The sequence below is a fragment of the Schistocerca piceifrons genome, chromosome 9 (assembly GCF_021461385.2).
Source record: "Schistocerca piceifrons isolate TAMUIC-IGC-003096 chromosome 9, iqSchPice1.1, whole genome shotgun sequence".
In the NCBI taxonomy this organism is placed as follows: Eukaryota; Metazoa; Arthropoda; class Insecta; order Orthoptera; family Acrididae; genus Schistocerca; species Schistocerca piceifrons.
This window is the reverse complement of record NC_060146.1, coordinates 217,909,052-217,936,882: the sequence shown is the minus strand read 5'-3', so window position 1 is coordinate 217,936,882 and position 27,831 is coordinate 217,909,052. Positions and strand designations below refer to the sequence as shown.

The 27,831-nt window shown below is 38.8% G+C and overlaps 1 protein-coding gene across 1 annotated transcript in view; it reads right to left on the bottom strand.

Annotated features, from left to right (window-relative positions):
• The window catches only part of LOC124717024 (Golgi resident protein GCP60), a 90,695-nt gene that overhangs the window by 23,500 nt on the left and 39,364 nt on the right, over positions 1-27,831 (bottom strand). Inside the window, exons 5-7 of the mRNA XM_047243677.1 lie at positions 10,128-10,215; positions 7,447-7,669; positions 5,213-5,337 (exon numbers count right to left, since the gene is read on the bottom strand). Of these exons, the coding sequence (XP_047099633.1) occupies positions 5,213-5,337; positions 7,447-7,669; positions 10,128-10,215 (436 nt within the window). The remainder of the gene's footprint in view (positions 1-5,212; positions 5,338-7,446; positions 7,670-10,127; positions 10,216-27,831) is intronic.

Below are 27,831 nucleotides of genomic sequence, written 5' to 3'. Positions count from 1 at the left end.
ACATCACAAACATCCATGCCCGAGGCAGGATTCGAACCTGCGACCGTAGCGGTCCTGCGGTTCCAGACTGCAGCGCCTTTAACCGCACGGCCACTTCGGCCGGCAGCAGATACAGAATCAGATCACAATATAGTGGTGATGGAGAGTAGGCTGAAGTTTAAAAGGTTAGTCAGGAAAAATCAATACACAAAGAAGTGGGATACGGAAGTACTAAGGAATGAAGAGAGATTCTTGAAGTTACTTAAGGCTGTAGATACTGAAATACGGAATAGCTCAGTAGGCACTAAAGTTGAATAGGAATAGATATCTCCAAAAAGGGAAATCACAGAATTTGGAAAAAATATCTTATGTAGGAAGAAGGTAGCTGTGAGGAAGCCATGGGTAACAGAAGAAATACTTCAGTTGACTGATGAAAGAAAGAAGTACAAAAATGTTGAGAGAAAGTCAAGAATACAGAAATACAAGTTGCTCAAAAATGAAATGAATAGGAAGAGCAGAGAAGACAAAATGGCTGCATGAAAAATGCGAAGAAGTCGAAAAAGAAATGATTGTCGGAAGGATCAACTCAGCATATAGAAAAGTCAAAGCAACCTTCAGTGAAATTAAAAGCAAGGGTGGTAACATTAACACTCTGCCGTCCGGCGACACCACAGTGGTGTCGTGTACGAAATAGTGGTCGACGGCCGGCGACACCAAGTGGTGCCGTGAGCACAGTATCGCTCTGTTGCCGGCGACACCACAGTGGTGTTGTGAGCATAGTATCGTGCAGTGGCCAGTGACAGCACTTTAGTATCTTTTGCATTCTGTTGGTGTTTCGTTTAGGTGACAGGAAATTACACAAGTCAACAAGTTTTTTGTTTTTATAAGTACTTGTGCCCTTTCATCATGGCAGACAAAAGACACGATATGATTATTGACGATGAGTGCGCGGACGTCTTGTCTAATGTTCCTGACGATTTGGCCAATTGGGAAGAACACAATGCATATCAAAAAAATAAAAGTGAAGCAGAATCGTCAGAAGATAGTGAAATACATCCATGAAGAATTCAGCGAACACTACTGTTGCCAACTGATTCGGATGGATCAGACGAAGAAGTCAGTGCACAGTGGTCAGAATTTTATTTACCGAGTGCCAATAAATAATTTGAAGGATCTGTGGATCCAAACGTATTTCCCAAAGATACACAGAGCATCAAAGATATCATAGAATTATAAGTTTGGAATGATCTATTTGAATATATTAACAATGAAACCAACAAGTACTACAGTCAAAATTGCGATAGAAGGAAACTGGATTTAAAAAATGCCAAATTTGTCGATGTTACGGGACCCGAACTCAGAAAATTGTGAAAATGGTTTGGGCTTGCTATCCTTAGGGGATTTGTAAAAAAATCATGGATAGAAGATTATTGGTCAACGAATTTGTTGATATAAACACCGATATTTCACAAAACGATGTCCCACAACTGATTCAGACAAATATTATCATTTTTACATTTTTCCAACAATAACAATAAACCGGATAATGCCGACTAGCTTTTCAAAGTGCAATTCGTAATTGCTTATTTTTCTAAAAAGTTTAAAGAAACTTTTAGTCTAAGTCAAAACATCTCAATTGATGAAGGAATGATACCATTTTAAAGTTTACAATCCGTTGAAGATTATGAAATATGGAATACTCATTCAGATGTTGTGTGATTTGAGTACGAGATACAGTTCATCATTCAAGATTATTCTGATGCTCGACAGCCTTTAGCAAAAACAAAGATAGAACTACTGACACCTTATGGAAAGTGGCATCACCTCTACATGGATAATTATTGTAACAGTGTAGAACTTGAAGAGAAGTTACCTGAAAAGAAAATTTAAGTTTGTGGAATGATATGGCCAAATAGATGATTTGCAAAAAAAATTAAAGTGAGCGAAAAGTCAATGTGTTTGAAGCTTGTCATCAACGCAAAGGTGAAGTACTTGCACAGGTATGGAGAACTTCGAAAATATTTGAGTTATTATCCTATATAGAGAAAAACTATAAAATGGTCAAAAAAGGTTTGCATCTACCTCTTTAATTGCATATTATTTAATGCATTCTGTACATGGCAATATTTCATTACAGAACACAAAGAGTCTCCGATTTAACGATTTTTTACTGAAAATGTCTGTTTCGCCGATAAAAGACCATGTACCTGCTTCTGAGCAAAACTTGGAGGCTGCCACTACATCGCGTACGTCTCATCAGGATCCAGTTGACAGACTTTCTGGTTATATAAAGCAACACCAACTAATACTTATTTCCGAAATGAATAAACGAAAACAAGGAACTTCCATGTATCTTCCAAAAACATAAAAAGGAGAACATCAAACTTAATGTGCAAGTCTTGAGGAGTTGCGTTACATCTTGGAGACTGTTTTGTTGCATATCATATGAAAGAGAAATACTAAGTACCAAGTTGTTGTTGTCGTCTTCAGTCCTGAGACTGGTTTGATGCAGCTCTCCATGCTACTCTATCCTGTGCAAGCTGCTTCATCTCCCAGTACTTACTGCAACCTACATCCTTCTGAATCTGCTTAGTGTATTCATCTCTTGGTCTCCCTCTACGATTTTTACCCTCCACGCTGCCCTCCAATGCTAAATTTGTGAACCCTTGATGCCTCAGAACATGTCCTACCAACCGGACCCTGTGCAAATAAACAAATATATGAAACAAACAAATTTTGTATTTATTTACATATGTATACATCTGAAATTTCATGAAAGTAGGGGAACACGGCTGTGAACTTATGAGAACTAATGATGAGATTAGTAAAACTTAACAATTTATAATCTCCAAATAATGCCAAGAATGGCCGGTGACAAGCCAAGTAATCTGAATTAGGGCAGCCGGTGCCAAGCGAATCAATTTGTACGAGATGTTTGGACAGCAAAGTGTTAAAGAGGGCAAAGGGTATTCCACTGTTAAATGCAGAGGGGAGAGCAGATAGGTGGAAAGAGTACACTGAAAGCCTCTACGAGGGAAAGATTTGTCTGATATGATAAAAGAAGAGATAGGAGTAGATTTAGAAGAGAGAGGTGATCCACTCTCAGGATCATAATTTAAGAGAGCTTTGGAGGACTTAAGATCAAATAAGGCAGAAGGGATAGATAACATTCTATCAGAATTTCTAAAATCATTGGTGGAAGTGGCAACAAAATGACTATTCGCATATGAGTGTAGAATCTATGAGTCCAGCAATATACCATCTGACTTTCAGAAAAATATCATCCACACAATTCCAAAAACTGTAAGAGCTGACAAGTGAGAGAATTATCGTACAATCAGCTTAACAGCTCATGCATTAAAGTTGCTGAGAAGAATAATATACAGAAGAATGGAAATGAAAATTGAGAATCTGTTAGATAATTAGTTTGGCTTTAGGAAAGATAAATCCACCAGAGAGGCAATTCTGATGTTGCAGTTGACAATGGGAGCAAAGTAAAAGAAAAATCAAGACACATTTGTAAGATTTGTTAACCTGGAAAAAGCGTTCAATAATGTCAAATGGTGCAAGATGTTAAAAATTCTGAGGTTGGTTATGCTATTGGGAGGGACAGGTAATGAACAACATGTGCAGGAACCTAGAGGGAATAATAAGACTGAAAAGTGAAGAACAGAGTGGTCGGATTAAAAAGGGTGTAGAACAGGGAGTAGTCTTTCACCCTTACTGTTTAATCTATAAATCGAAGAAACAATGATGGACATGAAAGAAGGGTTCAGGAGTGGAATTTAAATCCAAGGTGAAAGGACAACAATTAGGACAACAATTATACGAATTGCTGATGATATTGCTATCTGCAGAGAAAGTGAAGAAAAATTACATGATCTGCTGGATGGATTGAACAGTCTAATGAGTACATAATACGGATTGAGAGTAAATCAAAGAAAGAGTAAAGTAATGAGAATTAGCAAAAATGAGAACAATGAGAAACTTAACATCAGGACTGGTGGTCATGAAGTAAATGATGTTAAGGAATTCTATTACCTAGGCAGCAAAATAACCCAAGGAGGACATCAAAAGCAGTCTAGCTCTAGCAGAAAGCGCATTCCTGGCCAAGAGAAGTCTACTAGTATCAAACATAGGCCTTAATTGGAGGAAGTAATTTCAGAGAATGTACATTCCGAGTGCAGCACTGGACAGCAGTGAAACATGGACTATGGGAAAACCATAACAGAAGAGATTCAAAGCATTTTAGATGTGGTGCTACAGACAAATGTTGAAAATTATGTGGACTGATAAAGTAAGGAATGGGGAGGTTCTGAGCAGGATTGCAGAGAAAAGGAATATGTGGAATACACTGACAAGAAGAAGGGACAGGGTGATAGGACATCTGTTGAGACATTAAGGAATAACTCCTGTGGTACTAGAGGGAACTGTAGATGGTAAAAACTGTAGAGGAAGACAGAGGCCAGAATACATCCAGCAAATTATTGAGGATGTCTGTTGCAACTGCTACTCTAAGATGAAGAGGTTGGCACAGGAGAGGAATTTGTGGTGGGCTGCATCAAACCACTCAGAAGAATGACCAGAAAACATTATTATTATTATTATTATTATTATTATTATTATTATCATCATCATCATCCACCTGTTGGCAGTAGCCTTGTGAGTTATATTAATAATGTGGATTCTACTAAACCATTATTTTATTATGTAACAGGGCATGTACATTTTTGCTGAAGTTGGACAGGTTACCCTTCTAATCAATACAATCAGGTACATTCTGGGGTACATTCTGTCGTCTACAGATCTGAGGAAGGTTCAAGTTAAACTGAAACCGGTCATTTTAAAAAAAAAAATTAATGCAAATAATATGAATAATAGATCTTTTTTAAATATCATGCCAGTCTGATACACACACACACACACACACACACACACACACACACCTGGTATTTGTGAGACAGGAAATAAAATAACAGAACAGCACTGAAGCTTGTGAAGAGTCTGAAAAACGGCTTCTAGCTCTCCAGGCAAAATCAATGTTGTGAGAGTCCCAGAACAGGAATCTGGTGGACCCACTCAAGGCACTCTCAATTAATGAATTATTTGCAATTTATTAACAATTACTCTCGCTTTATAGACTGGTTTGTACTGGTTGCAGAAAAGTTAGGACTTAGCTGAGAAGCAGCGCCACACAACATTGAACTGATGCACATGTGTACGATGATCTCACCGTTACTGTTTCTCCGTGGCCAACCTTTATGATGGCATCTCCCGACTCCCTTCGAATAGCTTCCTTGAATTCGCGTATGTCCTTTCGAGTCCACATCGAAGCAGCCGACGGAGTTGGCAGACCACCTGAAATTTAAACACTTTTCAATAATCACTAAAGTTGTTCATATCATTCCAAGGGAGACAAGCTACATAATTTTTTATTAAACCATTTAAATGATATTTCTACAAGTCTACTTATTAGCACACTTTTTGAGGGGTCTGAAAAATTCTTAGTTCAGGAACCTCTCAACATCTCTAGCAGACAAAGCTCAAATGGTAGCTGAACAGGTCTGAGAGTAGTTCATAACTAATTGTTTGCACCTTAATGCCACAAATACTTGTAACGTGATTTCAAACAAGCTATAATGACCTTTCAGTACCAGTATGTAGTATGAAGTGCAACCATCTGGATGATTGACTGATCTGGCCTTGTAATATTAGTCAAAACAGCGTTGGTGTGCTGGTACTGTAAACAGCTGAAAGCAAGGGGAAACTGCAGTCATTATTTTTCCCAAGGATATACAGCTCTACCGTATGGTTAAACAGTGATGCCATCCTCTTATGTAAAATGTGCCAGAGGTAAAAATAGTTCACTATTTGGATCTCCAAGTGGTGACTGTTTAAGAGCATTTCTTCATTGGGAGTGACTTGTGTGAGAGGGGTGGGGGGGGGGGGGGGGTATTCTAAGGGTCACAGTGTGGAATGGTCAGTGCCTTAGCTGGGTACATAGCTTAGAGAATTTTAAAAGGGAAATGTATAGTCTGAGGTTGGATATAGTATGAATTAGTGAATTGTGGCAGCATGAACAACATTATTTCTGGGAGGATGGAAAGCTGAAAGATGTAATGAATTTGTAGTGTGTCCATATTAGGGACAGAAACTGGAGGACAATATTACAGAAAGAAATGATGAGGTACGAGACAGGACAGAACTTGACAGAGTACTGAAAGCTCTATGTGAAAGTCATACACTGGAGCAGACATTTCCTCTGAATTATTGAGATTCTCAGGAGAGTCAAACATGACAAAAGTATTCCACCTAGTGTGCAAGACATATGACACAGACGAAATACCATCGGACCTAAAGAAGAATGCAATAGTACCAATTTCAAAGAAAGGTGTTGCTGACTGAACCACCAATTTAGTAAGCCAAAAATTCCAAACACTGTCACAAATTATTTACAGAAGAATGGAAAAACTGGTAGCAACCAACCTTCAGGAAGATCAGTTTGGTGAATGGTTGCAATTACTTCAGACAACTTTTAGTTCGTGTTTTGGCAAAATGTAGGAACACGTGAGGTGATACCGATCCTATAATTTATCTCGGAAGATAGGTTAAATATAAGTAAATCTATATTTATAGCATTTGTAGGTTTACAGAAGGTGTTTGCAACACTGATTGGAATGCACTCTTTGAAAATCTTAAGTAACAGGAACTGGTTGATAGAGCAAGTACTGAGGCATGTAGAAATCATCAATTTGGTAATGGAGGGAAGTGTGAGAGGTAAAACTGCAGATGGAGACCAAGGGATGAATTCAGTAAACAGTTTCAAATAAATGTAGGTTGCAGTAGTTGTACAGAGCTGAAGAGACTTGTATGGGACACACTAGTATGGAATGCTGCATCAAATCAGTCTTTGGGCTGAAGATAAGAACATAAAAAGCAGCAGCAACAACAACATGATATTCAAAAATCTAACTTGTGTATTTTAATCTAAAATCCAAATCTAATGTGTAATTTTTAATGTAAAATATTACTGTATACCTGTATAAGTGTAATTAAGAAAATCCATATCTTCCTGATGAGTAAATACAAAATAATTATATAAATATAAAAATATGTTAACAGGGTGAAGCATGAAGCCAAGCTGAAGTGGCATTCTCTCTTATTTTAAAAACAGTGTCACTGATTATAGAAGTCATTTCAAACATCCTCAGCAACCATAGAGAACATCTCTGCAATGCTCTGTAACCAAAGAGAGCACCTTCAAAAGGTCCCCCATCACTGACTTCTACTATCGAGCCAAATCACGAGTTATCAAAAATATTAAAAAGCCGTAAATCGTCATCGCCTAAAAATAACAGAAATTTTTATTTTGCCGGTATGCGAAGAAAAGTGCCAAGATGCCCTACTTAGCGAAATTTTCTTGACGTGGGTAACAGAAAAACGTGCCCAGCAGTATTTGTAGCGCACCTCCATTTTCGTCCTCGTCGTCACTGTCCTCGCCCCGGGGTGACAGCGTGCCGTTGGAGCCGAGGTGCTGCAGCAGCCTGGCCTGCTCGTCTGTGTCGCCATCCATGGCGCCGGGCACGGCCCTCCCTTGCTGTTGCTGCTGCTGCTGCTGCTGCTGGATGTAGAGCTGCTGCATGTACTGGTGGTAGTGCTGCTCCTGCAGTTGCCTCACCAGCACTGCTTGCTGCAAATCACAACATCTTCCCTCGACTTGGATTTTACTGAGCTACTGCGGTCTGAACGGGAAAGATAGTCCGGTACCTGTCCGGCACCTCAGAGAATAGAATATGTCGCAATTACAATTCAATTTTGTATTGAATTTGACGTACGTGATCAAACGGGACTGACAGCGTAACAAGTACAACTTGTAGTGGTATATAAAACATATTAACTCCAGTTTGGACTGGGACGTGACTCTCCTCCGAGATTTAAAAATAATTTGCATATGTTGGCTACATTTTGTGCAGCAAATGTAAAAAATCCAGCAATTACATTTTTCACTGCAAACTTTCTGACTGAAATGCAGTAGAGTTCTTAATTCTGACCCGTCATAACACTTACTGACAATAAAGATAAGTTAATTACCGAGTTTTGAGACGAGGCAACAAAATGCAAAAGAATCAATTTTTTTAGTCAAAGAATTTCCTTATAATTGCATGATACACACTGCTTAAATAGGAAAAGAATAATCTTTAAATTATCGTCTTTAATTTTTTATACATAAAGTAAAGCATTCGCAAAAATACTAACTTCAGGAATGTTACGGAAAGGATAAATTGCTACTCACCACATAGTGGTGATGTTGAGTCACAGATGGGGCCAACAAAAAGACTGTCAAACAGGTAAGCTGTCGGCCAAAAAGGCCTTCATCGGAATTGGACAACAAACAAACAAACACACACAAACAAGTGCGCGCGCAAACACAAATGCAGCTCACACACGTGGCCATAGTCTCTGGCTGGAGAGGCCAGACCGCAAACAGCAGAGCAAGATAGGAAAAGCAATCTGGTTGGTGGGGCTAAGGAGGAGGCTGAGGTGGGGAAAGCGAGGGATAGCAGTAGCAGGGTAGGGGTGGGGGGCAGTAAAGTGCTGCTTGGGGGGACACACATGGATGAGGTGGAGAGAGGGTAGGGCAGCTAGGTGCAGTCAGGAGGTTAGACAGAAGGCAAGGGGTGTGTGGGGAGTGAGACAGCGGGAAAGGAGAGAAGTGAAATGACTGCGGGTGTTTCGGTGGAACAGAGGGCTGCATAGTGCTGTAGTGGGAACAGGCAAGGGGATAGGTGGGTAAAGGATAATGACTAACGAAGGTTGAGACCGGAAGGTTTATACTGCAGGGAGAGTTTCAACCTGTGCATTCCAGAAACGCTGGAGTGGTGCACAGGACGTGAAGCAGTCATTAAAATGAAGAATGCTGTGCTGGACAGCATGCTCAGCAACTGGGTGGTCCAGCCGTTTCTCGGTCACAGTCTGTCAATGGCCGTTCGTGCGAACGGCCAGCTTGTCTGTTGTCACGGCCACATAGAACACAGCACAGAGGTTGCAGTTGGCTCGTAAATCACGCGACCGGTTTCACTGGTAGCCCTGAATCTGACGGTATATGTGATGCTTCTGACCGGACTGACGTACGAGGCCGTGGAAGGATGTACGGGACAGGTCTTGCTTCGAGGTCTAGTACAGGGATGAGCCGTGCGGCAAGGGGTTGGAGGTTGGGAAGAGGGGTCGTACAGGGATGGACGAGGATATTGTGTAGGTTCGGTGGGCAGCAGAATACCACTGTGGGAGGGTTAGGAAGGGCAGTGGGTATAACATTCCTCATTTCAGGGCACGACGAGCGGTGGTCGAAATCCTGGTGGAGAATGTGATTCAATTGTTCTGGTCTTGGGTGGTACTTAGTCATTAAGGCGATGCTCCTCTGCAGGACTTCGGAAGGTATGGGGGGACTAGCAGGATAGGCCACGGAAATCTGATTCTGTACAAGCTTGGGAGAATAATTACAATCTGTGAAGGCCTCAGTGAGACCCTCGGTGTATTTCGAGGGGGACTGCTCGCCATTACAGATGCGACGCCCGAGGGGGACTAGGCTGTATGGAAGGGACTTCTTGGTGTGGAATGGGTGGAAGCTGCTAAGTAGAGGTATTGCTGGTGGTCCCCTCTCTATCCCATATACATACAAAACCGAGGTTAGAATAAGCCCAGAAAAGAAAAGCAGTTGGCTGAAACCTGACCCCTTCCACTTGAAACATTAAAAGACCACAAAGATACATTTATCGAAGCATATAATCTTCTATAAATCCTCAGAGTTCAGATCCACGTGGGCCTTTTTTTACATTTGTGTACTAATATGAAACTCATGAATACACACTTTTATGTACACATACAGAATGAACCTTGCAACATGTTCAGACCTTAGAACAAAATAAAGCAGTCACAGAAAAAGTTAGTGGAACCTGCTTGATTGAGGAACAGCTTCTATCAGGGAACAATTCTTGGAATGAGGCAAGTAACAAAACAGAATAAAAAGAGTGTTCAGTTTCATGCCTCAGTAGCAACTGAAGACAAGAAATATTGGTGTCAGTCTATGACAGTAAGTATAGTGCAATGGTCCTTGCTTCCGTCGGACATTACACATCAAACCAGCTCACCTGTTCCGGGTTTCCAGGATACTGCTGCTCAGCATATGCTTTGAACTGGTGGAATGTCTGCTGGTTCAGAGCTTCCTGGATTTGGCGTCTGTAACAAGTAAGGAAAGCCTTCCTGCATAAGAGAAATATGATAACATTGAATATACATGTAAGTGTTTGGAAGCTTTCTCCAAACGTATTTGTCAGTAGTGTAAACTTGTACACGAGTTAGACACGGATGATAAACAGTTTAGGCACGAAGAGAACACAAGCTTAGGAGATGCCACGCTACCAAGGAACACTGAAGATTAGGTAGGTGAACAGCTTCCGAATTGAAATCGGGGGGACAAGAAATGCATGGCACAGACAAACAGAAGGAATTGGTTGATAGGACATGTCCTGAAGCATCAACAAATCACCATTTTGGTAACGCAGGTAAGTGATTGTATGTGGGGAAGGGGATTTTTGGAGTGGTGGGAGTAAAAACTGTACAAGGAGACTAATGTATAAACACAGTAAGCTCATCCAAACTGATGTAGTCTGTTATACAGATACGAAGAGATCTGCATGGTATGGATTGGCATGGAGAGCTGCATCAAACTGAGGATCAAAATAACAAGCAAGTGTGCAATAAGTATCTGCAACAAATTTCCCACATTTCTAGAACTGTGAAATCTTAAGCACTACACATCCAAATTTTGAAGAAGTTTTGTAAACAGTATGTAAGGAAGCAGCCTACTCATGCCATATAGAATTCATATGCTTTCCATTGTGTGCCAGCCTAGTCCGCTGAAACTAGCTATGATGTCACGAATGTTGCGCAATATTTTAAAATTAAAGTACATAATCTGTAAAGTTAATAGCACGTCAGGAGTGATGCTAAAATGATAATGTGTTAAGCTTCAGTTTAGTAACTTTACCAGTTTTCGAAATTTGAACGTTTTATGTATCAATCATCGGTGCAACAGAAAGGAGCTAGAAACATCAAAATTTATTTTCGGATTCCTTTTTCATTGTAATTTAACGGAAACAGCATGCTGGATCTCACAAAGAAATATTTTGGTTGAAACTCATGATCTTCTGCTTTTGTGTCCTAAAAGTACGGAAGCAAGATAGATTAAGTAAGTGATTAGATAAAGCAAGGATGTTTAGATTTAAGAAGAACGGAGATAAGATGTGAGAAGTTTCCAAAAGGTAGCTATAAAACTACAGCTGTAGCATCTCTCCAAAGGTAAAGTTCAGAGCTCATCTACTGCGTGCAGTACAACTAAAACAATTCTATCGCCAAAAGTATCTAACCTAGCCACATCAGAATTTTATTATAGATACTTACCTGTGTGCTGATTGCACAATTAAATTGAGAGCTTCATCGGCCTTCAGTGAAAGAAGCAATTAATTATTTAGTAACTTGAAGTGGTGCTCTACTAGCCCCAGCTGCTAGTCAGGATGGCAAATTTTGTCGGCTGCATTTTCGGCAGTCCACGCAGCGGCTATATAAATAAGAGCGCTGTGAGCTGGATTCAGGTCTCAGTTCTCTTCTAGATTCGTATCAGAGCACACTCCATGTCGGAAGCCGCATCGCGTCTGTGCAGGTGCAAGGAACAGCTTTGGATGCTGTATTACATAACTCAGTATGCACGTAACAATGAGTTCACATTGGGGTAAAGTGTTAATTGCGGAACGACTTCAGTGATTTATTCTCAGTTTGCGTATGTCGTATTTTCATGTGTCGCCGCAGGACAGACCTTCTATCGTTACTAGCGTGGTGTTTGATGAGTATTAACATCAAATTTTGGCGAGTATTCACTTTGAACATTTACATCGATAACAATTGTGGAACAGTTTCGTCATGTAGGGATAATAGGATCCGCGCAATAGACTCTGAACAGCTCTGATAGTACAAGAGCTGATAGTAGCATTGCTTGGGTAAACTTTTGTCTGGAACTTTACGCTTTATCGTTTTCAGAACATAGTGAATATTGTAGTAAACTGCATTTTCTATTAATCCCAGACATCATCCTAAATCCTCAGCGTAATGAACTTCAATGATCAATACCTTTATTTCTCCATCAGAGTGGGCACAGTGAACTTTAATTACAGGCATCACATTTTTGCTAATCACTTTCTGGTTGCCAACATTGTAGCTAGAGAGCCTGTGTTGAGAAAGGCAACAACATAAAATTTTTTCACTCGCCACCCCACAAGTACACTGAACTGTAAAATCGAAACAGCATCATTACTAAAATGAAAAATTCTTCGAAGCAGCTAAACATACAATTTGTTAGGTAATTTTTAAAATGAAAAATTTATTGCATGCACCAAAACAAGAAGTGTAGGCACAGTAACTGTGAGAATCCAAAAATGTCCTTTTTTGGAAGCAGGTGATAAATATTATGTCAACTACACTCCTGGAAATTGAAATAAGAACACCGTGAATTCATTGTCCCAGGAAGGGGAAACTTTATTGACACATTCCTGGGGTCAGATACATCACATGATCACACTGACGGAACCACAGGCACATAGACACAGGCAACAGAGCATGCACAATGTCGGCACTAGTACAGTGTATATCCACCTTTCGCAGCAATGCAGGCTGCTATTCTCCCATGGAGACGATCGTAGAGATGCTGGATGTAGTCCTGTGGAACGGCTTGCCATGCCATTTCCACCTGGCGCCTCAGTTGGACCAGCGTTCGTGCTGGACGTGCAGACTGCGTGAGACGACGCTTCATCCAGTCCCAAACATGCTCAATGGGGGACAGATCCGGAGATCTTGCTGGCCAGGGTAGTTGACTTACACCTTCTAGAGCACGTTGGGTGGCACGGGATACATGCGGACGTGCATTGTCCTGTTGGAACAGCAAGTTCCCTTGCCGGTCTAGGAATGGTAGAACGATGGGTTCGATGACGGTTTGGATGTACCGTGCACTATTCAGTGTCCCCTCGACGATCACCAGTGGTGTACGGCCAGTGTAGGAGATAGCTCCCCACACCATGATACTGGGTGTTGGCCCTGTGTGCCTCGGTCGCATGCAGTCTTGATTGTGGCGCTCACCTGCACGGCGCCAAACACGCATACGACCATCATTGGCACCAAGGCAGAAGCGACTCTCATCGCTGAAGACGACACGTCTCCATTCGTCCCTCCTTTCACGCCTGTCGCGACACCACTGGAGGCGGGCTGCACGATGTTGGGGCGTGAGCGGAAGACGGCCTAACGGTGTGCGGGACCGTAGCCCAGCTTCATGGAGACGGTTGGGAATGGTCCTCGCCGATACCCCAAGAGCAACAGTGTCCCTAATTTGCTGGGAAGTGGCGGTGCGGTCCCCTACGGCACTGCGTAGGATCCTACGGTCTTGGCGTGCATCCGTGCGTCGCTGCGGTCCGGTCCCAGGTTGACGGGCACGTGCACCTTCCGCCGACCACTGGCGACAACATCGATGTACTGTGGAGACCTCACGCCCCACGTGTTGAGCAATTCGGCGGTACGTCCACCCGGCCTCCCGCATGCCCACTATACGCCCTCGCTCAAAGTCCGTCAACTGCACATACGGTTCACATCCACGCTGTCGCGGCATGCTACCAGTGTTAAAGACTGCGATGGAGCTCCGTATGCCACGGCAAACTGGCTGACACTGACGGCGGCAGTGCACAAATGCTGCGCAGCTAGCGCCATTCGACGGCCAACATCGCGGTTCCTGGTGTGTCCGCTGTGCCGTGCGTGTGATCATTGCTTGTACAGCCCTCTCGCAGTGTCCAGAGCAAGTATGGTGGGTCTGACACACTGGTGTCAATGTGTTCTTTTTTCCATTTCCAGGAGTGTATTAATATGCTTTGTAAACAGCACATTAACATATCAGAAGTAGTTTCTACAGTTTTTCTTAAGACAACTTTTGAAATATGAAGCTACAGAAAGATTTGAGCACGCAAATTAAATTCTGAATGAAGTAGGTCTAGAAACAGCAAATAATGAAATAAATCTGCCATAAGAAGGCAGATTATATGAAACAATGACTAAGGATACCAAAACTGGAAGGAGCATAAAAGCAAATTTTTATATACACATTTGATTTAATTTATTCACCCAGGGATAATATCACAATTACAAAGGATTTGTCATAATACTGAAATGGAAATAAGCAGCTCAAAATATGGATGCACAGTATATGAAAATATGAGTTGATAAGGATAGGACAGGTGATCGGACATGGTCTTGCTGAAGGACCCCCCCCCCCCCCCCCCCCGCATTTGTCTGAAATGATTTAGGGAAACCACAAAAACCTTAATGAGGATTGCCAAATAGAGAAAATTCCATTCTCCGAAATATGATGTCAGTGCCTCAGCCCTTTTGCTGCTGTGGGCATGTACACACATCCTGCTATACCGTTCCCCAGGTGTGGGTGTGTGTATAGGCATGCCTCATGGAGTTTACCACACTGCTATGGACGTTTGAATGTCTTTTCAGCTGCTGACCCCTCACTGCCACGGACGAGTTATTTCCATATCTCAATGCATAAAAAAGATTCGAGTCTTTATTACACAACATATGGGCCGCACTGCATGCTATTGTTTACAGAAAACCTCGTTTTGATAACTTGAATTGTTTACAAAATATTGTGATTGTTATGATCACATTATTCGTGATGCAGAAGGATGTGAATGGACCTGTCATGCACAACTGTCCTTCGGATATAACACCAGTAACTCGAGAATAAAATGAAATATCCTCCCACTCTCCGTTTTAAATAAAACTTTGATTCTTATATACATTTCATTCACTGCAATGTGTGTGATTCTTATATACATTTCATTCACTGCAATGTGTGAGCTAAAATCACCCATAATGCAAAGTTTGCACAATGCTTTTTTACCTCAGCAAAATCTTTAAAATTTTGTGCAATGTTTTATGTAATTGGTTGCAGCACAGTAACAATGTCATAAAATGAAAAGAAATTTGTCAGTTGAAGGTATCAGACTGCAGGATGTGCAAAAATCAATTTTTTTTCACATAATAGTTCAAAAAATTGGATAATAAGTATTTCATAACAGCCAGAATGCCGTCTCTCAGCACAGCCAACATTTTACTTATCTGATGCAGCAGTAAATATAACAGATAACAAAAAGAAATTCAAATCTTTATTGAGTGAAGATATCTGATGCAATAAGATGTCCAAAAACCACATTTTTTCATTTAATGGTTTTTGAAAAATTGTATGACATATATTTTACATCAGCCAGAATGACATCTCTCAGCACAGGCACTGGCATTTGGCGAGCAGTACAGCCATAACAAAAGCAGCCTCAGAACAAAATGCAAAGGGCTTGTCTGTAGCACTGCAACAGTTGTGAGTTGTTGATTGACATTTTTAGTGCAACATTATTCAAGGTAATTTTACATGTAATCATATTCATGACGGGGAACATCAAGCAGAAACACATTTACATATTCAGTTACTGTACAACATACACATGGAAAGTATGTTTATTGTATTAAATGTACACACTGCAAATAGAAAGCATCAACATTTCAGATGAATCACCTGTCTTTGATGAACCAGGAATTAGACAATAAATAAAGAAATTACAGAGTGACCAGTTGTAATTTTTAAAACAGTTTATATTTGATTTGTACTAACTGTTATGGACTTTCAATAAGGAAAAGGTCAAAGCAATAACATCTATAATGGACAAATTGGTATGCTACTCATTGGTACTGATTTTGCACACTATGGGCAGCAAATAATAAGGAGTCATACCCACATTTCAGGTAGGGTTTCATTTTTTGTGACTGATGCCTGTTAAAAAAAAATATAATAGCCTGTCGAGGAAGAAATTTTTCACTATCACTGTTCAGGCTTACACCGTCAGGTACAACACAAATTTGATTTTCTTTTACTCACATGTTTTGTGGTATACCCCTTGTTCCAGAACTTAGATATTGTAGCATAGCCACCTTCCCCTTCTCTGTTATCTTCATGCCTTTAAGTCCGAATCTTTCTGTCTTCTATCCAAACGATGGGGCCTACATTTCTGAGACTTCCCAGAATTATATACTGCCAAATGCAACATACAAATGGGAAGAATATAGCTATCAGCCACAAATTAGCTAAATTAATTATTTAACTGTGAGCAGTTTAAGACCTAAGCCAATCTTCAGCTAGTGATAAACATTTGTTGTCTGTGTGAGCCACTGAAGACATGATTATACCCAAAACTAATTATGGTTAAATAAACAGCTAACTTAACAGATCTGTCAATCTTTGAAGTGATAATCACGAACAGTCATGGGAGTCTCTTGTGAATGTGAGCAAAACAAAACTTGGACATATCATTTTTGATACATTTTAGTCCTTTACAGAATTATAATTTCCAAACTATCAGATGAAATATACTCTGTATCGTAACACTGAAATCCAAAATATAAAGTATAGGACCACAGTAAATCGCATATTACTACACCTTCGCCACCACTACCCTGGCGTGTGTCAATAATTGCGCACATTTTAGTAGTGCTCCGGGCCCCCACAAGAGGCCGCAAACACGGGTCCTGCACCTCTATCGCCTGCAGCCAATACTAAGCAGCCCCTGGTGGACCAATGCTTATTTAATAACTATTTAACAGCTCCAGTTGGCAGTCTTGTGTATGTTCTCTAAACCGTACTGTACATGCGCTGTCACGTAATGACTTAATAAATAGTTAGTTTCTGAAGATCATATCTTTTATTTTGCTGAAATTAGAGAAGGATCTTTTTCCTTATTTCATCTAATTTGTGGGAAATATTACCAGTTACACAAATGTGTTAAGTGCATAGTATGTAGAGCGTCTTTCAGGAAGGAAAAGAATAAAAAAAATCAATGAGGAATCTTAGGGGGGAAAGTTAACTCAAACTTCAATCCTTACTGAAATACATTTAATGTACACATAGTTAAAAATCTTAATTACATTTCAAAATTGCATATCATGCACAATAAAAGTGTCAAGTATCAACATTTCCCGTGTCAGTTTTTGGAAAATATTATCACTGGAAGCAATTGGAGGAGGAGGAGGAGGAACATGAAGTTAGTAGAAGCTGAATTTCATATTTCATTTTCTTCACTTTTCAATACACATTTGTTGATAAAATAACAGAGGGACAACTACTCATCAGAGTGGGTGTTTCAAAATCCAAACTCTGCAAAACCAAAAGCTTCATCCCAAATGCACAACAAAGGAGAGAAACATATGACAATGATTGTTGAATCTGTATTTATATTCATGACCGAGAGATACTAAATAATGGGTCTTCATCTGAAAAACAAAAACTGGATGATAACTATTAGATTACGACTGACACTTTTCGCATAAATTGTGTGCATAAGTTAAATTTTACACCAAAAAGGTAGACACCAATGACAAACTTGTACATACATGTATTTTGGGAAAAAAACTTTAATACTGACAAATTAACATAGAGAGACGTAAGGAACTATTCTCATCAGTAAAAGATCAAAGATTGTGACTGGTTAAATGAGAGCACACACGAGTGTGTGTGTGTGTGTGTGTGTGTGTGTGTGTGTGTGTGTGTGTGTGATAGAGAGAGAGAGAGAGAGAGAGAGAGAGAATCATATCTGAATTGGTCAAAATGTGTGACAGTATACACAACAGGCTGCTGTGGGCAGAAATAATAAAACAGCAGTCTGCCCACAGAAACAAAGTATTTTGCCAGTAAAAAATATTACTGTATTAACATGGCAAGATTTACCATAAATGTGCAGCAATAAAATATTCGAAAAGTATGAGACGGATACCTCTACCTGTGCCATGGTTACCGACTGGTGTGTAAACTTGCTTTCTGATCAAACAGCTGGTGTTTGCCAGTAGTGTCACTGATACAAGATAAGCCGTTGTGGGGACACAGATAACAGCTACCAGGGCAATTTGGCAGCCCACACACACCCACATTCATTAAAAGCATCCTAAGGTACACCACTTCACAACAGAAGAGCACTGGGAAGGCTGCACCTGCTATCTGTGCTGAGTCTGTGTGCTAGATCCCAAAAACATTACCTGCTGTGCAAGGTGACAGAGTGTCACGTATTTTCACATCAGTTTGAATAGAATACGACAGCTTAGAATACGTCCACAGATTAAGCCACAGATTTGAACATTTCTGGTTGTACCATTTATTTTGAGACATGGCACTTTTGATAAGAAAACAAAGATACTAACTCTTCTGAACATTAAAATGAGAAGTTCACTGAATTCTAAGAAAGTAAGACATAACAACCACTACTACAATAATAATAATAATAATAATAATAATAATAATAATAATAATATGATGAAGAAGAAAAAGAAGAACAATAATAATAGATTAGAGCAAACTGTTTACATCAAAAGCCTTGAAAGCAAGAGCTGGAAAAACGGAAAAACTTAAATAGCATTCCACACCACATGATACATTTACAACAAAAACTGCTTTTCTGTAACACCAAAATTCATCACTACAACTCTCATCATAAAGCAAAATGTCTGTATTTATCAAATAGCCTTATCCCCTCAGTGAGATGTTTATAAGCAGAATTAGACCAAAAAGGGAGAACAAGCTTACAAATTCTACCAGGTCCAAAATCTTATAAATGGGATCAACATAAAAAATTGAAATATGAAATACATGCTGAATGAAAAAAAAATTACAGAAACAATGTGCAAACACAGTTTTGTTTTATGGCCGCACATAAATAATGGCTGAAATGCATCTTCAACACCTTCACATCTTAAACAGACGTGAGAAAACCCTAGAATACAATTGTAAAAAAATATGTAACTTTACAAGAAGAGAAATGCTCTACTGTTGCCAAAAGGAATGTTGTGCTAGACAAGTGAGTTTATAAAAAACTTAAAAACTTCTGGCTAAGAGTTGTCATGACAGTTGTAAGCTTATCTTGGTCCGTAAATACCAGACTTATTAAACAAGTAAATAAATGTACAATATAACTGAATTATCATAAAACAGAAAGAGATTTGAGCACTTTCACAAAGATTGGAAAAGACTTCCAAAATCATGCTAGTGAAACAGAGACAACAAGTAAATATTAGAGGAACACAATACTGATTTAAAAAAGAACAGAACTTGACACTTTTCCAAAACCTTTAGAGAAGAGGTGTAAGTGTTAAAACCAATGAAGCTTCACCTCAAAGCTTCCACAAAGAGACTGATTACAAACAACATAGCCAACTGCAAGTTGCTTGCAGTTGCCATCCAAATATTTTGAAGAGCTTCTAAATTGTGAGGAGCCATCAAAACCATTATTCTTTAATATCAACATGATGAGAACCTAGTTTGAAAACCACCAATACTGCAGCAAGCATAATCCAATACTTAAGAAGAGTGATGATTGGTGCATATTCTGTAATCATATTATGTACAAGACACTGCTTATTAAAACATACTTTAATCTCTTTGTTTTCCTTATGTTAGTTCTCACTCAAAAAATTTTCTACCGTTAATGTTACAAATAAACTGGCACGAGACTGTTCTAAAATCAGTTTTGATAATCAATCACTGCTGTTACCATATACCAATTCCAAATGTACTGATATCACACCTGGTCAAGTGACAGGAATATTCAGAAGCCATTCTTGGATCAGAACTAAAATAATGAAAAACAAAGTGTAAATCTATTTAATTAAGCAATTTTTTAACATAATATAACTCAAGAACATGCAAGTATTAATATCAAAAATATATTCTCATTTCGTCTGCTTGTAGGATCAGTTTCAATAAACTTTGAATAAAAAAACTTTATGACTGATGTGTCACCAAGACAAATATTAGGAACCAGATCCCAGCCAATTGCTTTTCTTCCTTGCACATTATGTGCTCACTGTTTCATCAGTTTTATACGTACAAACTGAGCTTTGTTATGTGTGGTTAGTAGAACATCAGCAACAATGGCCCCATCACTGCTATCTGTCAATCATAAAGTTATTTTATTCAAGCTATAATCAACTGTTGCTATTCCTCGACAAGCCTAAAATTACTGACGATTTAATTGTAACAGAATCTGAACCTACTATTAACTTGTCTCACCTTTGTGCAACATCCTTCCTTGTCCGCATTAGATCTATTTATGAGGGTAATCCCAAAAGTAAGGTCTCCTATTTTTTTTATATGTACGCAGACCTGTTTATTTCTACAGTGGTTTACATCAGTTTACAGCTTGAATATTTAGCTATTTTTCAACATAATCACCATTTCTGTCGATGCATTTTTGTAGACGCTGTGTCAGTTTTTGTATGCCCATGTCATACCAGCTCGCCGCCAAGCTGCTCAGAAAGTTATGAACCTCTTCTTTCACCTCGTCGTCGCAGCTGAATTGCTTTCCGGCCAAACGTTCTGTTAACTTAGGGAACAGGTGGTGATAATCACTGTGCCAAGTCAGGCCTATACGGTGGGTGGGTGGGTGATTATGTTCCACTGAAACTGTTGCAGGAGAGCAATAGTTTGCCGAGCAAAGTGTGGGTGAGCGCTGTCATGGAGAAAGTGTACAGCCTTGCTCAACATTCCTCTTCTCCGGTCCTAAATTGCCCGTTTGAGTATTTTCAGAGTCTCACAGTACCTGTCAGCGTTAATTGTAGTCCCAACAATTCAGCTCCGATGATGAGGTGAAAGAAGAGGCTCATAACTTCCTGAGCAGCATGGCGGCGAGCTGGTATGACATGTGCATACAAAAACTACCGCAGCATCTACAAAAATGCATCGACAGAAATGGTGATTATGTTGAAAAATAGCTAAATGTTCAAGCTGTAAACTGATGTAAACCATTGTAGAAATAAACAGGTCTATGTACTTGTAAAAAAATAGGAGACCTTACTTTTGGGATTACCCTCATATGAAAATTTGTAATAAGAAAAAAACACTTTCTTGATGCCGTGTAACTATTATTTATTTCTTCATTTAAAAACCAGTTTTCGGCTTCTTGAGCAACTGCTGGGTGACAATGATTGATACAACTGCAGACAAGGTTTTATGGAATGGGCGGAAGTGTTACAGGTTGTAATAACGATTAATATTATGGTTCTGATATTAAGTACAGGTTTCAAACAAAAACAAATTGTTAGCATCTAAAACAGGTTTATGTGCAATTACCTAGTTCTCTCACACACTCATAAATTACAGGAAACAGTTCATTTTAAACTGAGGTAGCTTTCTGTGTCATAATGGTTACTTCTTCCTTGCATTTCCACCAGCAATGACACATTTCTTCAATCCTTTACTATATGAAAAATGTCACAATGTACATCAAATGGATGGTTTCTGTTTGAAAACACTTGTCTAATGTAATCAGCAATTTCTCTCACGTTCAAGCTACCAAACTGCCACAGCTCTGCCTGCCTGACCAACATAATTTTCCCAAGAGCTTCCTGATTTTCTAATATATGCCACTTGGTGTCAAAGACTTGACAGTATATTTACACCTGAATATAATCTTGTGTACACTACTGCTAGTCTAAAATCAAAATCTGAATTTGTACAATTTGAAAATGTTTACAAGAACTTCAGAAAGTTCACCAACATATTGATTCAAGCTTTCTCCCATGTCAAAGATCACTTTTTTATTCTATGAGCTCTGTAGTACATCTCTCATAAGTAATATCTTCCCCAAAGTTGTTCAGTAGCTTGCTGATATATACAATGATGATATCTATTGTCTAGTGATGGCCTTGTAAGCTGAAAACTAGTTGTCAAGAAACATAAATAATCCACACATTGTATTGTCACTGAGAAATATGAAATTGTTCAATGAAGCAGCAGTGACATAATCCACCAACTACATGAACTTTTTTTCCCACAGCGGGTACCGCAGCAATGAATTTATTAAATAAAGTGGCAATTTCCAGTTTTGCTGTATTCATTTTATTTGTTCCAAATTAGTTTCAGCCTTCTAGGTTGTTCTCAAGTGATTTTGCGATACTGTAAAAAATAGAATATATTTACCTGCACAAACAGAAATGTAATGATGTGAATGGAAAAATATTTTAAATAAATTTACTTGCAACAGAAAACTATGCCTTACATATTGAGATGACAGTGTTTCCAAATTTTTGTTTTCTGTTCATTTTGATTCAGAAATGCTGTGTACTGGATAGACAGCTTGACATTTACGAAGGTATTATATTGATCAAAGAGTAAAGGTAGCTAAGGCCAAAATAAACTGAATAATTTCAAATACTATGGCTATATATTTGCGTGCATGATTGCAGAAAGTTAAAAAATAATAAGAAATAAAACAGTATGGAAAACAAAATAAAAGTAAGTTTTAAAATATACAATAAGGTGACACTGAATTTTAAGTTTCATTTTACTGTATACTGTAGAAGATTTCTGACAGGTCATTAGAAGAATGCGACTGAAGTTACTGAGGAATTTTTTGTTCTGAAGATCTGTTTGCTCATTACTAAGTCTATAAGACTGAATTTTAAAATGACTGAAAATTTAGATTTCCAGTTGAAATATTTGTTTACTTCCATTTCTTAGCATAATCCAAAATTTGCAGCTTTTCATTAACGGGTTTGGATTCATTGTTAAAGAGATGCGCAAAGACTTCTTGCTGTTATCGCTAGATTTTATGGGGTCTTTATAATGTATCCGAAAGTTTCTACCGGCTTGCCCAATGTACACTTTGTCACTATCGTCGCAACCAATTTTGTACATCCCTGTCTTACAAATGTGTCTCTGTTGTACTGGCTGTGTATCTTATGACATCAGTAATAGTGTTTTCAGTACAGAACCCTATTTGATATTTGTATTTTTAAAAGATATGCCTATTTTATTACAAATGAATCCATAATAGGGCATAACTACAAATTTAGTTTTTTCATTTGGTTTCCTCTTTTTCTGGAGTAATTTGTTTTGCACTTTATTTTTGCTAACTTTCAGTTTCTGTCTACACTTTTCTTTAATTATTTATGGCTTGAAATTTTTTATTTTGGCTAAATTTTCTAATATTGCTAATTCTTTGTCAATATCATTAACCAAAACAAACTGAAGACACAAATTTAAAGATGCTGTCTTTTAAATACATAATGCATAGTTTTCTGTTGCAGGTAAATTTATTGAAAATGTATTTAGTTACCTCATTACATTTCTATTCATGGACATAATATCATATAATCAATTTTGCACTGAACCACAAAATCATTTGAGAATAGGATAGAAGGCTGAAACGAGTTGGGAACAAATACAACTGATACAACAAAAGTGGAAAATGTCACCACCTTTTATTACATGAACATTCTTTGCAAGTGAGCATCTGGCATATGCAATACCCCCATTGTCAACAAAAAATAAGTCCCAGTTGTTACCACTCCATTATATCCAACCTACATTCACTGCGCAGTTACATGCGCAACAATCTTTCTTAGTATGGCTGCTGCTGGGCAAAAGTTAATAATGATAACTTGCCACCAAAGATTTTACACCTGTAATGTGATGAGCTCCAGTATGAGGTCACAAATGTTAGGTGGTAGTAAAGTGTTTCATAAGAGTGGCACACAATCACCACAAAAACAAAATTCCATTATGTAAACAATGACACAGCTTAATGCAGGATGTCGAACTTCAGCACTCTGAACAAGTTTTCAAAATAAATAAGACTACAGCACAAGAAACTGGTAATTACTTCACAGTAATAGGGTTCTCAGGCACACACCATTTTAAGAATATTCGTCGCAAAAATAAATGAGATCATCATACCTGACTTCCGTATCATCTCTTATTTTCCACTGACAGTAACAGCTTATAAAAGCCTCTAAACTAATCAGAAGCCAAATACAAACAAGCAAGGCTAAGAGGGCATCACATGTAGTCAAGTCACACCCACCAAACTGCTGACACACTGCCACGAATACACAATGAGCCACACACACGGAACAAAAATCTTTATGGTTCCCAGCAATGGTGGACAGCAATGTACACACTGCACTGCAGAAATACTGATGAGCAGCAACAACATTACCAAGATGCTGTAGTAAATCAAACCATTTTCTTTGACTAGTACTTTACTCAATGACAAATCAATTTGTTCTCCTCATGAGTACTTTTGTTGGGTTAAAGGAGTATCCTCATTGTTTACTACTGATTAGTCCACCTCACTGTCACAATATTGGAATGAAATTTGGTATGGGGCAGCTGCAGCCTGCACGGTTGGAGTATTCAGGCTCCACAAGAGAGCGCTTACGATCTTTGCTAGCACAAGTAAACTCGAGACCAGAAGGGATCATATCATCAAGTATGATTTATTCTGGACACTCAGTATATGCTATTAAAACACATGTTCTCAAAAGACAATGTAGTGAGTAGCATAATGATTTAGCAACATTCATTGTTGCATTAAATAAATGAGAGATGATTATCAAAAGATTGTGAGGAATAAAGTAGCTACAGATCACTTGCTGCTGGAAGATATTTCTTTGCCACTTTGTCAAGTGCCGTAAAGCGAATGCACAGAAATCCTTATCAATTAAAAGTGGTTTATACTCAAACACATATTTCTGAACTCTGTGATTGAGGCACTATTTTGTGTGTGTGTGTGTGTGTGTGTGTGTGTGTGTGTGTGTGTGTGTGTGCACAGATCTACTATATTATTGGTGGTGAACATTTAGTAAAAGATTCTAAACTATAGTGTTTAATGTGTTAATCTCACAAATTAAACAATGAAAATTCCAGGTAGGAATATCAACAATGTAGGAAAAGCCAGATTGCTACTCACAGTAACAATGACACGTTAAGTTGCAGACAGGCACAAACAGAAGATGCTTACATAAAGCTTTTGACCACAGCCTTCATCAGCAAAAGAGAAACACACTCCACTAATACACACAAGCAAGCAAACCTCATGAACACTATACTGCTAACGCCAGCATCTCAGGTCTGCAACTTAACATGTCTTCTTTACAGTAAGTAGCAATCTGTCTCTCCCTACATTGTTGTTATTTTTATCTACTATAAAGGGTTTTTCAAAAAGGACTTTACAACATTAAAAATTCATGTAAATTTATTGAAATAAGGTATAGAGCGGGTTTTAGTGTTACTTTGTAGGGAAACATATCAAGTTTTTTTTATCCTAAACTAAAAATGTTTCTTCCCAAAATCACAGTAGAATTGTGGGTATAGCTTGCTCAGTGGCGGCATAAATTCTTGCTCTATGTTCAGGTAGAGAAGCCGACACAGGGGGTACAAATACGATATCCTTGATGAATACACCCCCCCCCCCCCAAACACACACACACACAAAAAAGGTGGAGTCACGTCTGGGGAACGTGGGGACCATGCAATTCGCACATCATGGCCAATCCATTGACCTGGAAAGTGGTCACTGAGAAAATCCTGGACGTCAGCCACGTAGTGGGGTGGTGCACCATCTTGCCTGAAGTAAACATTTCGTGCTTGGTCATCCTCATCAATCTGTGGTATCAAAAATTATTGTAATTTGTACATGTACATTATCCCGTTGATGGTTCTCTCGTGGAAAAAAACAGGGGCCGTACACTTTGTTCTTGCTTAATACACAAAAAACGTTCTGTTTAGGGCTATCACAAACATGTTGCAATGTAGTCCGATTATGAGGATCTTCAGCATACTTGGTACAGAAATTACTCTGAACTGTTGTCGCTGACTTCGGTTCTTCAAATCAAAACACACAGCTAGCACGCTAGGGTCCAGTGAAGGCAGCCACCTTAAACTGCTGCTAGCGTTCCCTTATGTTGGGATTCAGCACTAGCAAACTAAGTGAGACAAAACTTTATGTATTTCCCCACAAATTAACACTACAATCACCTCTGTAATTACCATGAATTAATTTCTATGCATTTTCAAAGTTGTAAAGTCCTTTTCGAAACACCCTGTATTTGTGTTACATTAGCAATCTGAATGTACAAAAAATAACAATGTCTAAGATTGTAAAGTTAGTACAAGCAAATAGATGATATAGTTATGGACTCTTCCATCACTTCTTGGTAGAACAATGTCTTGTTCAAACCAAAAACTGGTTAATAATGAACAAAAATGGTGGAACAAATTGCTGTTTGTTTGCTTTCCAACATTAACATATATTATCAAATTAAAAATGGATTATTATTTATTGCTATTAATTATTGATATTGGAAATCATCATCACAATTCTTTTTGGGCTTCCCTTCCACCCGTACACACACAAACTAACTAGAAATGGCTTCTGAGATTTGATTTGGATTTTTTTCGTGAAAACTACTGAAACCATGAACTGAACCATAAACTAAAAGTAAAAATACCCAGAGAAATATCCAAAACATAGAACTCCTAGTTCATAAATTAAACCACTAACTCAAAAATTCACACAGATATTTTATTACTAGACACTTTACTTTCACAGATAATGTTAAAAGTTCACTACCACAAAAAATACACTTCCTAAACACTGTGAAACACAGGGTCAGGGAGGGGGGGAGGGAGGGAGAGAGGGGGGGAGAGGGGGGAGGGGGAGAGGGGGGAGAGAGAGAGGGGGGAGAGAGGGGGGGAGAGAGAGGGGGGGAGAGAGAGGGGGGAGACGGGGGGGGGAGAGAGAGGGGGGGGGGGGAGAGAGAGAGAGAGTACTCTGGACTCACAGTCGGGCAGCCTCAAGCAAACACAAGAATTCTGCAGGAAACCACTAGGCGTAAGGGGAGGGATCAAAGTTGTGACGTAAGGAGTGCTATCACTCAAATAGGAACACACAAGCATTTTAAATAAAAAATACATTACATGGGAAAACGAAAGGGCCGTTTGAAGAAAGCTGAACTGTTCCTTTTTGGGAAAAATTTACTCCATTCAATCATTTTTGCATGGAAGATTCTGTCTGACACTATCACTTTTTTTTTTTTGGTTATATCAACCAATACAAACCTGCTGAAGGAGATGTGGGGGAGTCAGTATTTCTGAAGAGAGCAGGACAAGGTTGCAGCCTAGCCTTCACATTGTTCAATATCTACACTGAACAAACAGTGAAGAAAACCGTGCAAATGTTGGTAACAACACGTTAAAATGTTTGCCTCATCAACATCTGCGTGTAAATGAATGAGTAGGGAAAGTCTGTGTTTCCCCTTGAATCACATTCAGAAGATGTGTAGGCAGCTGAAACCTATTTTGTGTACAGACTGAAGTTTAATTTGGAAAGTGTGTGTATTTCTCTGATTTATCTGTAATTATTGTTCACCTGGAAACGGCCGCAGAGGCTGGAAGCAGCTAGCAGTGTGAGATACACAAACTTCTGTTAAATAATTACAGTCAAATAAAGGAAAAGGAATGCTGTTTGATTTTATGCACACTGTAAACCTCAATATACAGAAAATATAGATAAATACTAAAATAAAGATGAAATAGAAAAGCAACAAAATCTTTCCAAAGTGTTACAAACAAGAAACGTTTCTGAATACAATGACAGTCATTTACAACAATTGAAAAGAAGTTTTGCAAACTGATGTCAAATAGGTAACACTATGTGTCGTCATAGATAACAGTGGAATTAAATGCAATCTTTAGTTCAGATGTCTGTAAACATTAATAAATAAAATTAACAGTGTGATAAGAATGGTCATGGCAAATTCAATAAGTGTTTAAATAAATCTCACAAGAGCTTCCCGTTTTCACTTAAACCAAAAATAGAGAGGTTTGGTCACTAACCTGAGCAGTTTAACAAAAAATAGGATACTGTTTTGACGTTC